Here is an 18,434-nt window from a genome sequence, read left to right as displayed (position 1 = left end):
TGCAATGTAAAGTAAATTACAGCTTTGCCTTCGTTACAACAGCCCGAGCATCTACTGCCATCTATCGTGCCCGCACACGAAGGTCTTTTGATACATAATAGCTTTCTAGTAGCTGCCGGGCCGCTACCGCACAGTATCGGATGATTTGCCATGCTACGTTTTCATCGGTCGAGTGTATTCTCTCAAAAATCCCCGCTGACGTTTGGAGCCAACGTACCTCAAGTTGCATAAATATTGACCGACAATAAGTAGATTATGTTTCAAACGCATCAATTGAATACCGTTGAAGGATGGAATCGCATCAATTAAAATCGAACAAGGTTTTCTAAAGAGAATCAACCAGAGTGGCGGCGCATACTATGCATGCTTTTATAGCTTCATCTGGAATGAAGTGACCAAAATTGTGGAATGTAGCATGTCGATGTCTACACAATGTCAAGTGCGTGCTTGGCATGGAATCAAAAAGGCTGCCATACTGTGGATGGAGTCAAATGCACATCGTCGATTCAATTAATAGGGACTGACATTCGATCGGTTTAAGGTAACAGGACAAGATTTGGTGCACAATGACTGTAACACGCTTTTTACTATGGTTGTAGCTTGTTCGCCATAAAGTATGCAACCCGTTGTACTAATGCAAATTATTTTAAACTATGTCATAAAATTCCCATTTCATTTATCGAAGTTTATGCAATACGTTAGTACAATAAATTTAAGCGATAAAAGTCTTTGGTACAACATTTAGTGGGAAATTCTACCATACCAGGACTAATCAAACTTCAAACAATTCTTACTTGTTTCTCATTGTGCTTTCAAGCAAACAAAAGTTTCCACAAAATGGCCAACTGAAGGACGTTATTCTACAAAATCACTTCACTTTTGGTTTGACGCTCTATCAGGTATACGACTTCAGGGCTAGTGCTGCAAACTTACTCCACAGATTTCCTTTAACTCGCTGGCTGTATGTAACTTCGTCAGTCGAATTGCTGTAGGTGATGTAAAATTTAATTTTCTCTACACTTTTTACCCTTTGATGATTCACTTTTCACAGGGTGGAGTGAGCAGTGTTGCAGTGCTATTGTAGAGTGAAAGCTTGCAAAAGCAAATTAACTCCAAAGGTATCTAAGAAAGTTTTTGGCTGCGTGAATGTTTAATATTTTCAAACAATATTAAACACTGCTCTTACAATCGTAAACATCACTTCATCAAACTTTCAGTGGGTAAAAACCAGGCAAAGCATCTAGAAGTATTCAAACATTCATCTTGCCTCCAACAATACATTATCCCACGTCAACAAAAAGAAAACTCAAGCTCTGCTGCCCCAACTTGCACCATTCTTTGGGGGGAATAGATACATCCTTGTGGTTAAATAAACTCATGATTAATTTCCTCTTAATTTACGCTTCTGTTCTTTTTTTGTTTCTTCTTAAGCTGTAAAAAAGCCTCACCCGGTCAGATTACATTTTGCCATTAACAATCACCCACCCCTCACCGTTGATTCTGTGTTCCAGCTGCAAAAACCAAAGCATAGGCCCATTTTTCTCCATTAGAAATCTGGACTCAAACTTAAGAAGGGAACGATATTTCACACAAAAATGAAAAAATCATCTGCTACATTACCAGCGTCGAGCTGATCATTACATTTTTATACTCTTCATATTTTGTGTTTCATGTTGTTTTCTTGCAAACCATTTTTTTATAAACTTCTGTTTTCATGCAGCTTTACCACATTATCGCTCCTAGACTGCTAGTCATGCTATTTACTTCATTTGTGGCGAGGGGTTGCCACAAGCAAAAAAAAAACATTTCCAATTTCCTCAGGAATTTTCTTTGCCGCCTCTTTGCCTGCAACCTTGCCCCTGTTCGGCACTTCTTAATCATCAAAAGCATCCCTCGGTTTTTGGTGTTTTGTTTGGTCAAGATTTATGATGAATTGCTAACTTTATTTATGTTTACTCGCCGCAAGGATGTACTGTTGGTGGTAGAGCGCAAAAAAGCCAAGTGCCTTTGAAGCGAAAGCAAAAAAAACATGAAAGAACCAAATAGAACATCATCTTATCAAACACCAACTAGACGCAATGGGGGTGTCTTGTACTGCTTTTTTTCGCTTTTTCTGCTTCGTAAAAAAAAGCAAAAGTGATTTTCACCATTTACCACTCAGACACTAACCGGTCGAACACTTTCCCACGAAGGATAATCGAATTTGCATTACTTCTGCACCGAGAAAACCCTCAGACACTCAAGTGAAGCGCTCTTATTGCTTGTGTGTAGTAGCAGCAGCAGCAGCAGCACTAGCAGAAGCATCATGTCGAGTTTTCGCGTTCTTTTCACTATTTTGAATAATATATAATCGCTGCACGCGCAAGTGCTTCTCAACTTAAACTGACGGTGGAGAATTTTGGGATGGATTGAAAAAGAAACATACACAACCTGCCCAACTCTTAACTAGCCCCTTGGGCAAGTGAATCCACCACCAGCAGTTTGGTACGATGTACTTTGTCAGTGGTTAATATTTTATCGCCAACTCGACCGGAGGGTGCAGTTTCGTGATGCATTATTCAGCGCAGTGATCCCTGCGTTAAGGTTTGAGATGTGAAAAATGATGGTTTCATTTAAAAAATCACTCAATGTGATGGATATTCCATATTACTAGTTACTGGTAATTTTGTACTTAATAAATGCGCCTAAATGTAGACTATATTTTTCAGGCTAGTAGCCGATAAATCATAACATTTGATAATTCAATAAGAATATTCCCAAGAAGTAAGAGCTCAGCGAAAAATCAATGGTTGAATAATGTTCATACAACACAGCCATTTTTAAGCTATTAACATTTATTTATAAAAAACTATCATTTAATATTATGGTCGCATAGTCTACATTTAGGCGTCAACGCACGTATAGCGCACTCCACTCCTTTTCGTTGAATCATTCGCAATAGTAACAACGTTCAATTCAATTTTTAACTCCAGTACACGCTAACTCTACCCATTGCAGATCGACCCATGTGTGTGTGTTAAACTTTTGATTAAGCCCCTTAACTTTAACCCGCACAAATTAGTTTCAACTCGTCGGCAACCATTGCGAGTGCTTGCCATTTTTCAGTGCATTACCTCTTTTTTTATTCACACCACTTTTCCAAAAAGCTTTCCCGGGTAAAACTTTGTCCGTAATTTTGCCGTGTTCATAACCCAAATATGAGTGCGCTGGAACACTCGGGTTTAATTAAAACTGGTACTGTACAACCTTTCCGTCTACCACCAACCCCATGGCCCCATGAGGACGTGACTGTGGAGGAGCTGGTTTTTCTATAGCGCACACAAACATAAAAGCGTGCTTGATCATAAGGCAATACAACCCAAACCATCTCAAACTCGCAGCCCAAACACCGATCGGTACCGGTTTTATTAGCAACCTAACACGAAACAAAGCCCTTGTCCCTCCAGCACCTAAAAGCGTTGTACTCGGTAAAGGGTTAGGTGGGAGTAGGCATGCCACCAGTTTCAAGCCTCGAATTTGTCCGCTCTTTTCCAGCTCACTAGCGCAACACCACTCTTCTCGTCGCACAACACTTTTCCCGGCGATACTTTTGTTTCCTCCACGGGTTGTTGCGCACATCCACTTTCCACCCAATAAAAGACATGTCGTGCAAAAATATAATAATAAAAAACACACTCACTAAAAGCGTCGCTTTCTACATGCCCGGCTCACCCGTTACGAGAAACTCGGGGAGCTACATTGGAACAAGCGTAGCCTAACCTTTCTCCCGCGCTAAAAGGGAAGTTTAGCATGGGCAAAGTAAAGGTGAGAGTGTTTTTTGCTCGGAAAACAGTGCCAACAAAAGCCCTCCCTTTTGCATTCGAGTTGCGAGTCATATTTCCTATAATTTTCCCGCCCGACTGTGTACTCTCGTGGGAGCTAACCCAAAGCAACCCCATTTTTGCTGGTGAATAGGTGGCAGCTCACTTTCCGGTGAAGTACCTCCTGCTTTCCACCAGCTTTCCAACGGTGAAAAACACGTGAAAAAGAATGTTTGCAATTATTTTATGATGATTCGTACTGTCATTTACGCGAGAGCCTCATCGAAAAAGGGACGCTAGAAGCTGCCGGAAAAGGTTCGAGTTGTTTTAATGTTGGATTTTTTTCCTCTTTCCGGTGATATATACACACTCATTTTCATGTCATCATAACGTTTCTAGTGACACTACCCAAATAGAAATTAGTCTCCTTCCAGTTGTCTAATGTTATTCTAACAACACCTGCGCCTGAACTAGAAGCTGAAACCCCGGCCAGGTAGCTCTCAGTGCGCTCAATTGTTTTCAGTAGTAATAGTTTCTTGGAGACTGTTCTTCTTGCAAAGATTCATTGGTGCCTACACTTGTCTTGCTCAATTTTCCTGCTACCTGCTCTCAAACGCTAATGGGCACGATTTTTCCAAAGCAAACCTGGGAAAGGATCTTCCCAACAAAAAGGTCCCCTCGGCAACAAGAAAATGGAGTCATTATTTCGATAATATGCAACCGTAGGACTTCGACCTACAGTGGTGCCATCTGCCCAGAAATTCCACCGGCAACAAACCTGAAAGCAGCAGCATCTTACGCGACACCAACACGCCATCCGACTTCATCGTCGCAAGACCACTTCCAGTGGAGAAATAAATTAGTTCCTCACAAAATGTATCCTTGTTGGGAAACCTACCCAACATCTCATTGCCCTTGCAGCTTCTGCTACAGTTTTGCGATACTTACAACGCAACTGAATCGTCTCTGTGTTACCGTCCCTACCTTCCCCTTCAGTACGGTGTATGTTTATGCGTTTGTGGTTTCCTCCAGGCTGTGTGCCGATTTACAACTGAAAGTTTAGAAGACATTGCTACTTCCACTTCGCTCTGGTATACTTTAGAGCAAAGACAGGGAAAGGCTTCCTGCTTCCTTTGCTCGGAATCACCCACGGAAAAGTGACTTTAAATGTTCGACAAAAAAAAAACAACGCTCACGAAGACATTGTAGGGATGGAAAAGAGTGAGAAAGTGAACCGTTTTGCCTAACTGCAGCACGCTATATCACAGACGTCTACATGAAAATGAGCTAAATTTCGACTGGCTGTGCAATTTGCCTGTCACCGGTAAAGTTGTCCAACGCAGCAAGTGGAGTGTACTTTAAAATTTCACTAAGAAAAGGGACAACATTCATGCAAAGCTTGAACAGCAGCGCCATGAAGTTAACAAACACAAACCAACCAACCCAAACAAAACCCGGGCCCGGAAAGAGATTACATCTTTTAATTCAATTACAAAAGTGGTAAGCCCGCAAGGAGCCTCGTAAGTGCAAGCGTGTGTGTGTGTAGTCCTTCAGTCCTTCAGGCGGAGCGAACTGAAAGATAAGCAATTGAGGTGAATTGCTTATCTCGATGAAAGAAAAGCGCGCACGGGCTCGTCGTAAAACAAGCCTTTCTGGCAAACACAACACACTAGCTGTGTGGGTAATTGGGCAAGCGTGGCTGACGTGGTTCGCTGACGTTGTCACAAATTGAGATGCTTTTACCCGTAACGGGATACATCATGCTTCGTGTCGTTGCTGTTGTAGCTGATGCAATTTCATACCCACTTATACGTTTTCCGCTCCCACCAGCCCAACAGCCGCCACGAGAAACGGTAGTAAATGAAGAGCTGGAGGGAACCGTTTCGTCGAACGAGGTGGTTCTTTCCGCCGGGCACGCGCGAACGAAAGCGATTGCTTTGGAGCAATTTAGTCATTAGAAGGAAAGGGGCGTAATTAATTGTAATCACGATATGCGTAATCAAGAGCTGTTTGCTTAAGATTAGAAACGCTGCTAGGCGTGGTGAGCACAGGTAACGGGAGGTATGTTTTATTATTCGTTTTGTTTCGGTTGAGTTCTAGAAGAGGAGCTCGTTCCATACGAAACATTATCCAATCAAGAAAACTGAGCTTGATGATTTATTCAAGGTACATTTTCGGCAAGTTTGTACAATTGTAATCATTATAATATAGTTTGCTGCGAAAGGTATAACATTGCATCTGTAATTTACATATAAAATCGCCTAAATGTATGCAATTCTGAAAACTTATTGGTCTTATAAGGATCATTTTTGCTATTTAATAAACCACAAAATATAGAATAAACGTATTATTGCGACTGGAATACTTGAAAAGAACTAAATATCTTCAACTAATCCCGGAGTCTTCAAATAAGCTGCGTAAACTTGACTACATTGACTCAACAAAACAACCCAAAAATGTTGACTTTCAACTAAAAAGCAAACACCAATTAATGACGGTGCAGAAAGAAATTCCATTAACAGAACCACGGTTCATCTAGTCCGTTCCATCCCAAACAGACCTAAAAGTAACCTCAAAACCTAGGGTTATACATTAAACCAACGTCACCAGCAAAAAGGGATCGTGGGATTTGATCTTTGTGATCCCTACTTAGGACACCTTCAGCATGTCACCCAGCGCGATAATGGACTCAACTACGGGACTAATCTCCGCTTTTCATTCTCAAGCACAAACGTTGGCATGAAAATGAAGCGTAGCTCTATCTTTACCGCACATTCTTGATCCCACCTGTGGGTGCTCTACTGGGGAGTGATTAGCATTCATTTACCATTCTTCACAGTTTCAGCCAAACCAGAAAAAGACAGAGAGATCAATTTATCGTGAAGTTTTATGCAATTTAAGGTAAACCAAGGTTTCGTAAACAACCCCAAAACCAAGATTACACAACAAATTTGGAGCTACCCTGCCAATCTTCCACACTGGATATTCGTTCAGCTGGAACAGTAACTTCATAATTTCTTATTGATGCTAATCATACACCGACAAACGCTGGCGAAAATAATCGTTCAGCAAAATAAGCAAGACGGGTCTGCACACGAATTTGTTTACATTTCCTCCCCGGATGGAAAGTCGAACACAACACAATTGACGGGCCAACGGGCATTACATCTTCTTCCCAAACAACGCAGCCATCATTCCGAACGTTCTACCCAGAGCATGAGAGCTTTCCCATCATCATCGTCATCGCCATCCGCTTGCAACGGTTGTTGCTCAAATTTTTAAACTTCATTACTATGCAAATGTTATGGATCTTGAATAATGCTGCGTGTTTTCTTTGCCCCAGTGGGAGATCCTCATTTCGCAGTTCAGAGGAGATGTAACAAGTGTACTTCTCAGCAGGAATGGAGTCAATTTCCAAAACTATGTACCTCTGACATGGCTTTGTGTCTTTTCAAATTTTCCAGCCATTCCATTGTCACGTTGCATGTTAAGGAAAACGGGATAATTTCTCGAGAACCGCCAGCAACATTTGCGTCAACGCGTAACTGGATCAATTCAGCGAGGTGTAGAAGTTGTTGGAGCTTGAAAGTTTTTCAATACATCCCAGGCGACAAAGAGATTATTAAATGAGATAAGTAGATTTTATGTCATATTTAACACAATATAGTCTTCATGGCATACTTTAAGGCGCTTTTAAAAAAAATAGAAACGCCTAAATGCATGCAATTCAAACACAAATACACCTTATTAAGGCATTAACATCCGCTTATTAGCGAAACAATACAAATATGTGTATCCTTAACTTGCTCCCGGCACAAAAAACCGAAACAAAGCTACTCCAAAACGTCAGTGAGAAGGAAACATTGTCTGAAGTTTAACTTTATCGTGTCAGCAAATGTACAACGCCACGTTGAATCTCTTTTTGTTGTATCCGGAACCGGAATCGATCGATGTTTTGTCTCCATGTTTCTGTTTCCGTAATGTGCTTAGCTTTAGCGACGTACCTCAATGTTCCATACTCCTTCTTTGATAGTGGAAAACATTCCATGCGAAGGAAAAAAGCTACCCATTTGTATTTAAATCTACTTGCTTCAGCAAATCCTCTGCCCTAGCGCCTAATGGAGCAGCCTTTTACGGTTATTTTTCAATTCATTTCTTGGTGACACTCGCTGCCTTGGTGACAGAAAACGGATCAGTAGCTGACCAACACTTTTCCACGAAACATCCCGAGATGGAACACGTTGACTTACACTTTAAAAGTCGATACTTTTTCTTGACAGATTTTTGTTACATATACTACACCATCCCACCACTTAAGCCAGTTTTGCTTTTGGGGAGTAATCATCATCCCAAGTATCCCCGAACCTTTTCCGATGGTTTGTGAGGTGTTGTCCCTTTTTCCCTCCGTTCCACATAAATGCATAATATATGTAGCTAATTTATTTATTTCCATGCTTCCCGGGGCAGTGCTGTCAGCGGAGGGAGTAAATTGATGCCTAGAGGAAGTTTTCCCTCCAAACTCAGGATACGAACGATGAAATATTGGGTTGAAATTTTCACTTTCCGCTCTTCCTGCCGCTTCCACGCTGTGCCAACGCAGAGGAAAAACACTGTACATCGTTCAGCAGTTTAGCTTTGCCGTTCAGGTTGCGTCGCTTTCTCTGCGAGCCCCGGTTCGTCGCTTGCAATGCGATGCACGGTATTTCGCATTTTCCACCAACCTCCCGAGATTTACCCTGTACTTGGGGTTGAACGAGTGGGATGAAACAAGGAAAAACATTCGCCTGTTCCCCGCACCGCACGATGCAGCTTTCCTCATCGCGTCGAGGGCAAAGGACAATGAAGGCAATTTAAATTCAATGTATAAACAAACCGTAGCTCCTCTAAGGAAAAAAAAACACACACACTGCATGTATGAACGGCGAAGGAAGGGAAAATTTGAGACACATACCGTCGTCTAGATCATTCGTCTCCATTCACACAGGCTTACGGGCTGTCACACGGCCGTCCGGGTCAACTTCAGGTGAGCTCGGATACGGACAGGCATATCGGAAGGATACGGAACAACCAAAAGGGGGTCGACGGGGCGAAAAAACATCCGTTTGTCACTTCATACTGCAAAGCTTCAGGGCAAAAGCGAGCCAAAGAAAATCCGCCGGAACGACCGAAGAAGAACGAAAAGAAAATTTATTTTCTCGTCTTCTCGTCATCATAGCTTTGCCTGCTTTCTGGGGCTATGTCTTCGTGGCCCTCAAAAACTGTACAAAATTGCAACAATATTTTCGCAATGCTGTATGCTATTTCCTCTTCCATTGCTTCAGCCAAAAAAACCCAGAGTCATAAATTCACATCTGTCAAATGGAGCTTAATCTTTTCATAATCGCTGCTGGCCGCCGGGAGCGGTTTTTACGCTGGTTTTGGTCGTTGCAGTTTGAAAAAGAAACCTCCACAAACATGACCTAAGAAATTTTGCCTTTTGAGAACGGTTGCAGCAAATTGAAAATGACAGCGGAAGTGAAGGTTTTGTTAGTTATTTATGGTATTTATTTTCAATTTCCTTGATGCCTAGAAGAATATGTCAAATTTTGGGTGCACAATAAATATTTGGATAGAATGTAACATAAACACAACACTTTAAGCTGCCGTTATTTATTCAAGTAGCAATATCTTTTTAGCATAACTTAACGTTCAACTCGTTACCGGAAAACAAGTCATTATTTGTAGCAACTAATTCTAATGACCACTAATTCAAAGAATTCGCCTCCATCTGTGGTAATGTGCTTTCCCATAGTAAACGATCTCACCAAACGACCCATTAACACTATCAATCCAACAACAGAGAGAGTGCGGGAAGGCTCTCTCGTGGGATTGAGGGACATAATTTATTTTAACACTCCCCTTTGCTGCACACCAACCGTCGAAAACATTCCAACACCAAAAAACCAACAACGAAAGGATGAAAAATTTGCCAAAAACAGCAAACTTGTCCTAATCAATAGTTTTTTTCCCCCTACAAACGGAATGTCAATGCTAGTGATGGGCCTTTTCTGTCTACTTAACTCTCTACCACTACCCCTGGCTGCGTGGTAGTGTGAGTGACAAATTTACACCACCCAGAAAAACACTAAAACCCTGTTCCGGCGAGCAGCAAAACAACGACCACCAAAAGATGGTTGACCCTTCCAGAGGGCGCTTCAACGGCCTCGGGCAGCAGCGTTCGAAAGCGAACTCCCGGTACCATCAACTTCGGGGACATGGCTATAAATTTACATCCCCTCGCTACCGGGGGTTTGAACTCTCGAACTGATGCCACTGGATGCTCGAGCCATTCGAGTTCACTCGGCACGGTACGGTAACTAACCGAAAGGGCAAACAGAGTATATGGAGTCTCCAACTCTGCAATAGGTTAGTTTTTGAGTGTCCCAAAACTCGCTCACTGCCGGTACAGGTTTGAATGTCAAGTGGAATGTGGGCGGCCAGAAGGACGGAAACGGCTAGAAGAACAAATCCCATCCATTTCCTTACTTCTGTTCGGAAAAGCGCTGGAACGTTGTTCTTTGTAGGGATTGAAATGAAAAACCAACAGATCACGAATTCTTCGGTAGGAGAGAATGCAATTATACACTTGGCAACAGCAGTCCAATCGTTTCGCTACAGCAGGCTACAGCAGTCCAATCGTTTCGGAAGTAGAAACGCAATGCTGCAGATAGTGCAGCAAAACGTTCATCTCAAGAATGTGCATGCGACAAACCTTGTTAAATGGAGTCCAGTAAGCAGGCAAATGAGGTTCAAACAAGCACTGTTTGTTTTGTCAAATGCATAGATTTGGGCGTTCTTATACACCAAGTAACCATTACAGCTATATTAGCCTAAAAGTATGCAATTCTTATTACAAACATCCTTAGTTTGTAGCTAAGCTAAAATGCTAAAATAACCTCTAATACAAAGCTCTTAGTTCGCTTATGGGCAAAAATGCCACCTGTGCGTCTTTCTAACAGTTCGAACTTGCAACTCCAGCAAAATACTCTATTACAATGCAGACATCGTCTCAGAGCACTGCACTCTTTATCTTTGCCTTCAACGATCCTATTCCTGTTCCAGTTTCCTGTGCACAGAAGTCCTGACTCTATCAGCAGCAAACATGCACCTTCGCTTCGATACAGCTTATTGAAAGTAAATATGAAATTATAGTCCCCCATTAAATGCACTCAAGGGCGAAATTACCTTTCCTGCCAGTAAATGTCAATAATGCCAATTGGACAATCGGGAAGGGAAACATCGACTCTGTTTGTATACAGAAGCGCCCTTGTTTCTGAGCTTCTGCCCTCTCACCAACGGGAGTCTTTTTTGTCCCACTCCCCAACATGGGAATGCAAAAACCGAGATGAATCATTTTCGGATAATTATTTACAATTTCAATTCACCGTCAACCTTCATCAACGTCGTTTGTTGACAGAAGGGGAACCAACTGATGAGGTGATTTGTAAATTGACCCCACCATTTGGATTCAATAGCGCTGTTCCCATTTGTTTGCTATTTAATATTCGTCGCTTCAATTGCTCGGTTCGAGTTGGGAGCGAACGGGAGATTCCTGGCAGACCTACAGCTCTGTCATGGGATGAATTGACTTCTCACACTCTCACACAAATCAAGCGGAGGTGGAGGTGGATAAATGATAGCTTGGGAATGACACGATTATTATATGCGTGCGTTACAGTCCCCGGCACCCCGGTTCCTCTTTCTAGTTCACTGTAGCTTGTTTAAATTAATACACCACCCATTAATTATTCTCACCTGTATCGTCTCCTGTGCCGAGTACTTCTGCTTGTCCGCCATTTTCAGCTTGCCCAGCATCGCGTCCCGGGCTGCGGTCGATGGTGTCGGTCGGTTCGCCAGCCTGTTAGTGGAACCTGTCCGGGATGAATGAACAAAAAAGCGTATAAAACACGTGAATTATTTAGTGCTGTTGGTGTGTTGGAGAACATTATTCTACACTTTGTTCTATGCCCGGAACTATTACCACCGTTCCCTAGAGCCTTCCCTGGAAAACTTGTTGTACTCTCCCAATAGCGAAAACATATTTATTTTGTTTTACTGTCCATGTGTTTTTTTTTCCTTGACCTTCTCCACTTTACTTAACCACAGCGAATGTGACGTTTTTTCCGCTCATACGTTCCTGATCAAATTGATGTGATTTACTACCGAAACCGAAACCCCCGCAGGCATCACGTGCATCTCACGACCGAGCTCTACATAGCAACTAAGCCAGCTATGATTGGATTTGGTGTGTCCAAGCACTCTCGTGTTTGTTTTTCGCTTGCCTCACCGATTCATTCCATCCTACCGCCAATGCAGCAGAACAGTTGCGCCATAACCGACCATCATGTGGGATTGTGTGTGTGTGTGTGTTTTTGCAATAGAAAAAGGGGGAGCCGCACTTGATGCAAAAACATTGATGTTTGATTGAGTTTGTGTTATGATAGGAGTGTAATTTTTGTGTCCCTTGTGGAATCGGGAAACGAGGATAAAAGAAGCATCATGGTTATGATAAACGAGTCATCAAAATATATACACACAGAGGCAAATAGTATGAAGAACTAAAAAAATAACAACAAACTGGACTCAACCCTTGACAATGAGCGCGTATGACTCGATTAAAACATATTTTTCATACAAGTATCACTCGCTTTACTATTCACTCTACTAAGAAAGCTAATGATGAAATGGCGTGACCATGAAAACCTCCCTAAAAGGGGTCCAAAAACACATGGCTGGCAACTTCCCTCATCCAAACTAGTGGATAAATTATGCAATCCATCGTTTGTCATTGAAACGTTATTAGAAACGATGCAACGCCGCAAGGGTCGAATCTTCCGAAAAAGCGCAAAGCACACGTCATCACCAGCCGGTGGTGGTTGCTCATCAATTATGAATGTGTATGTCACATGGATGCAATGATCGTTTGTATTGGTACATTTTCGGACGGAAAAGAACAGAAAATGAACATCCCTTTTGGACATCATATTTTTTTGTCTCCCTGGACACAATCGAAACCTAGCAGAGTTCCAATCACCTCGATACAGCAATGTCTCGAACCAATGAAATGGATAACCATTAAGGACGGGTTCGTCCCTCCACACCCATTCGCTGCAATGGGTAAAAATGCAAAACCCCAAATCCATCACAAGCTTTTACCGACACAGCTGTTTCTGTCTTCCAAGAAAGCCTTTCCAGGTTCCACAAATTCCGACGAAACAGATCGATTTGTCTCTACTAGTGGTGGGAGCTCGGAATCAAACCTAACCGATTCCATTTCTGTATCCGGAATCAAATCCAGAGCCAATTCCAGAGTTTAATCCAGAGCTGATTCCGGAATCGGAATAGGTTACGTAATCAGAATCGGCTCCGGAATCAGAATCGGTTCCAGAATCGGAATCTACCTAAGGATGGAAATTTGTTCCGGTAACAGAATCAGAATTGACTTCAGAATTGTAATTAGCTCTGCCACAATGAGAATCAGTTCTTGAATAGCAATGAGAAGTTTCAGTAGCAAAATCAGTCCGGGAATCTCCATGAGAATGAATCGTTTACAAGTAATCCAATCGTCTATTCTCAAGGAGATGCCAAAAGCGACTCCGATTTCGAATCCAATTCTGATTTCGGAGCCAATTTCGATTCCGGTACCGATTCTGATTCCGGAACCAATTATAATTCCGGAGCCAAATCCGGAGCTAATTCCGGTTCCGGAGCCGATTCAGGAACTAATTCCGGAAACTGATTCTGGACCTACTATCCGGAATCGATTCCAGAAAACTTCGGAGTTAGCCGGAATCGATTCCGAGGAAAACTTCATTTTCCCATCACTACACTACACTTCCCATCTACATCTACCGTTTGGTTTCTGCAATGCAAAACCCTTAACCTTCAACGGTCAGCTTGGTTTCAATTTAATGCTGACCTCAACACTTAGATCCTACCATCCTCGGGGTGGGATCGTCATTGCGACATACCAAAGACACATCTCGCACACTGCGAAGGACATGAAGCCAATCAAAAGCCAGAAACACATATTGCGGATGCTCAAGGGAACGAGGGAACCAAACTGCGTACAGCGAAGGACGTAAATGGTTCGATATTTATTTAACTAATCAAACGCTCGATAAAACCCCAACACCGCACCTTGGCACCGCAGGGAACGGTTCAGTTGACGCCAGTCGAGATGCGAGCAGGACTTTTGTGATATGCGGCGGCAAATTCTTCCCCATTACCCGATCCAAACCCACCGGCTTATGAAAATCAAATCAAATACTCTAACGAAATGGAGCAAACTTTTGTGCCACCACTTACACGAGCGCGCTCCTGCATCCTGGGCGTGATCGTTGGCGTTTGGTTGGAGTTGTTTGCTGATGGTCCTCACATACCACTGCACTGGCATGTAGAATCTGTACCCGAAGGTGTGAAAATTTCAAGCATCCTTTCACCTATTTGCCTGTTTCGATTCGCTCGGTGGGCTCTCATTCTGTTGGGGTTGCTGGGGTTCCATGCGTCATGCATTAGCAAACATTCCAATATCATCCTCCTCATCTTCATTGCGTCCTAAACGATTCCTCCCCAAACAGAACCAACAACAAACCGCACCAGGCGTTACATTTACGAATCCAAAACCCCCGAACAACAGCACAGCCCACATCATCATTATCAGCAGCAGCAGTACCGTAAAGGGCAACAGCAGAAAACCGGCATTGAGATCTCATCATCGTAATGGTCCATCAGCTCTCCTCCCTGGCCCTTTCCCTTGCAGGGTTTGGAATATTGCCAAATGTCGATTGTGCGCGAGGATGAGTCAATATTTGTTCGCTTCTCGATTCTCGGAACAGGGAGGCTCGTTCAAATAGCTCGTAAACATATCACTGACATTGAGAGGCCGGAACATCATCATCATCAACACACAGACACTCATTGGACCCTCTGTATTATTTCGGTGCTCCAAGTTTTCATTCCACATTCGGGGGGAGGTTTGCCTGCAGACACACATCTCCAACACACACACATTACCTTTCGGGGATGTAAGAATTGTTAGCAAAATATTGGAGAAACTTCATCCACGCGCAATCGAACCAAACAGCAAAGCTTGCCGGGGAAGTTGTGCTGAGAGCAATAGAATTAATTAAATTGCGAAAAACTGACTATTCCCCCGGGGGAGAGCTCCCAACGGGTTTTCTACACAATTTGGGGAACTTCTCGCCGATATCACTTCCCGTTTGACGATTGATTCCCAGCCAGATGTGGTATTTTGGGGCATTGAAGTGATAAAAACATGAAACTTTATGAACATAAGGCCTTTTTTCCTGAGTGTGTTTGATCATGGTTAGGATTCCGCTAAACCGATAACAGATCCAAACGGCCATGCGGCAGCCGTATTTAGCACAACTTCCCAAACAACGGCAAACGACCTAAACTGTACCAGTTTGCAGCTCCAAGAACACATTAACGTGGAGTAAAGTGCTTCTCCCTCCCCAAAAAATACCCCAAGTGCTACCGCATTATCCTACCGAGGGGTTGATGCGTTGTGAGTTGTTAAGCTTTATTTCTTAAATACATTTGCCACGAAATTCAATTTACCTCCTCGCCCATTCCGCTACAGCACACGCGCGCATACACACAGAACATCATATCCGATAATGGGCATACTTTAAAATGCTTCCTAGAGAAAACGGCAGCTTCTAGCTGTGAAACGCCTGTACACCCGAATTGGTGCAGACAGCGAACCAATTTGCTATCGATTTTCGATTCAAAAAGCCACGACCGAAAGCGAGAAACAACGACACTTCGCCGCACTCTGCTTGCAAAACCAGCGTCAGAAATTTCGTGGATTGGTGCTGCCAAACAATGCTAACCTCTTGCCAAACACGGCTTTCAATGGATCCTTCTTCCACGCTGACGTGAACCGTGACTGTGCCTTCAATCCCGGGGGCCCCCACAAACATTCCGCAGCCGTTTAATTCCACCATCGCGCGGCAGTGACAGAAACAAGATGATCCGACCGATCCAACCTCCCAATCGTTCCCCCAAAAATGCCGGCGTTATATTGAACCATTAAAAATTTTCCTCCCAATTTAAACCTTAAAGAAATCTACCCCAAATTCCACCACTGATCCAGGCAGGCGGCACGAGTCACGGTTCGATGCTAACCTCTACCGCGCCATCATCATCGTCAGCGGGTCCGTTGGGGAGTGAAAGCGTTGCCTATTGGCAGGCGCTACACCATCGGGCGAGTGAATGTGCCTTTTGCCTATTGGCAGGCGCAAAACCTCCAACACTTTAAAGCCTGTTCGGTGATTCGGTGACACGAAGACGCGCCATGCTTATCGTTTGTAGATGATCTTAATGGTCATTGAAGCACAACGAGCTCCAACCATCCCAAGCATCCGAAACACGCACCATCGTTCGTACCATTTGCCTGGTGCGGCGCGAAGCTGGAGCAACTGGAAACTGTTTCTAGGCTCCCATTCCGGCTGACTTTCCATTTGGGTGATACTTCCTAAATTATTGTTAATTAAGAGGCCTCTCACTGGATGGTGTCGGGCTCCACGCCACTGACGGTGTCGAAAGGCGGAAAATTACTATCCCATCCTGAATGCTGCCTCCATCCACCCGTTTGACACTGTCCTAAAAATGGTGGAAAACGTGAAAGATTTATTGTATTGGAGTGCGACAAACGCCGTCGCGTTCTCTTGCTCGGTAGCTTTACCCGCGATTTCTTTTTCTCTCTTTTTTGTTCGACAGTGTAATGAACTTGACGTTACGGCTTTTCTGCTAAAGGATGGAGATGACGTTAGCCCTACGGGGTTTTTAGCCTGGCTACCTGGGCTACGTCCTACGTTCGAAGGAGTATGCCAACGTACGTCTACGTATGTTAGTAGTTAAAATAAAAGCTCTAAAGATTCAATTGAAAGAACAAATATGAAACACATTGCACGTTCCCACCAATGCACGGCACCAATGAACTCGACCGAACTCACCGTCTAGCTGAACCGACTGCCAGTCTTAACCGCTTCCCCCCACAGGCATTTCATCTACGAGCTCTTTCAAACCGCCGATGCCAATAACGCAATGTCCTTGGGCAAACTACGTTAAAAGGAAGCAAACGTGCGGATATGCATGGCTGAATGGAACCGGCTGAAAGCGCACCCATTCACCCGTTTTGCATTGACCCTGCTATGGACGCGGACTACGGTGCGCGATCAAAACTGCAACATGTTAACATGCCGGCCGGAATCGACTGCTGCACACAGTGAAATGTTAGTGGAGGAAATTTATGAACGCAAAACTGGTCAAAACTTGTTGGCAATAATATGTGAAGAATTTTTTACTCGTGTTCTGAGTCTTACGAGCGCCCAAATTTATGCAGCTCCGGTTTTTGTTATTTTTTTGAATTAGTTACCTTAATATCTGAAATAACAAAAATCTGCATTGCATACATTTAGGCGTTCCGAAAACTCTAGAACAACTCGAGATGTAAGGAAATAGATTGTGTTTTAAAAGTTTAGTGACAAAAAAAGGAGAGTAAGGCCAAAATTATACATTTTTCCTTGTTGATGTGGTAATGTCTTCACGTTCATGGTAATTAAGTAAACTAATTCCTTTAATAAAGCAAAATTTTAATTTTAATAATTAATCACTTTAAATGATTTAATCATAACAATCGAACATTTCTTATAGATATTATATAACGTTTGTTAGAAAATTTAAAATTCATAACGACTTTTTCAGACCTTCTGATATTTCAGAAAATTTATAACGCCTCTTTTGAATAAAAAAAAAGATAAATCAAACATAACTTACACTGAAACATCAAAATATCAAACATCAGAACTTCAAATGGAAACTACACTAAATAGCACCAAAACAGAATATTCTCCTACATTTCCAAAAAAACACTAAATAACTTTCCATTAATTAAACATTTCGCTGCTTCAAAAAGCACCCTTCCCAGTGTCTAATTTGACTGCAACACAAAATATTCCACTTTGCCCATTGCACGATGCTATATTTTTCCAATAATTACTCTGCAGCGATTTGCCCCTTCCGTAGCCGACGATTCGCGCGCGCGAGTTGACCACCAACGGTGCTTCCATTAGCCCACCGTTAGCCGAACCTGAAAGCTGAACCCACTCGCCCGGGCTGTGCTCTCAGTACGTCAGCGCTGAAAACGCTCCAATAAATTCTAGTTTAATATTTATGAAAACAGTGCGATAAGGTAAAAGCAAATATACATAATTTTCCGGTCCTTTGTCCTATCTTTCGCAGCGGGAGCATTCAGCAGTCCAGAATATCCATTGACCAGGCAGTTGCTACTGCTAGCGTGCCAGCATGCCAGCTGACCGAGCTGTGCTTACATCGGACCGTTCTGGCGCTCTCGGCAACAAGCGACTTTTGCAGCGAAAACGGTCGGATACATTTTATTGCAAATATTCAAATTCGCTTCAAAGCAGTCCATCCGTTTGGCTCGCGCAAGACGATACCTACAAGTTCCGGTTGTACGACAACAACCGCCCGAAAGGAAGTACGTTTTATTCCTGCTGATCGTAAAGACAAACAGGAAGAAGTCACCCAAAGACAAATGTGGCAAAA

General features: G+C 43.0%; 1 protein-coding gene across 1 annotated transcript in view; it reads right to left on the bottom strand.

Annotated features, from left to right (window-relative positions):
- LOC121597071 (1-acyl-sn-glycerol-3-phosphate acyltransferase alpha-like) overlaps positions 1 to 18,434 on the bottom strand; it is a 56,675-nt gene that overhangs the window by 13,774 nt on the left and 24,467 nt on the right. Inside the window, exon 3 of the mRNA XM_041922566.1 lies at positions 11,595 to 11,710. Within this exon, the coding sequence (XP_041778500.1) occupies positions 11,595 to 11,654 (60 nt within the window). The 5' untranslated portion in view covers positions 11,655 to 11,710. The remainder of the gene's footprint in view (positions 1 to 11,594; positions 11,711 to 18,434) is intronic.

The sequence above is a fragment of the Anopheles merus genome, chromosome 3R, assembly GCF_017562075.2.
Source record: "Anopheles merus strain MAF chromosome 3R, AmerM5.1, whole genome shotgun sequence".
NCBI lineage: Eukaryota > Metazoa > Arthropoda > Insecta > Diptera > Culicidae > Anopheles > Anopheles merus.
The sequence above is the reverse complement of the archived record's forward strand: the minus strand, read 5'-3'. Positions and strand labels throughout refer to the sequence as shown.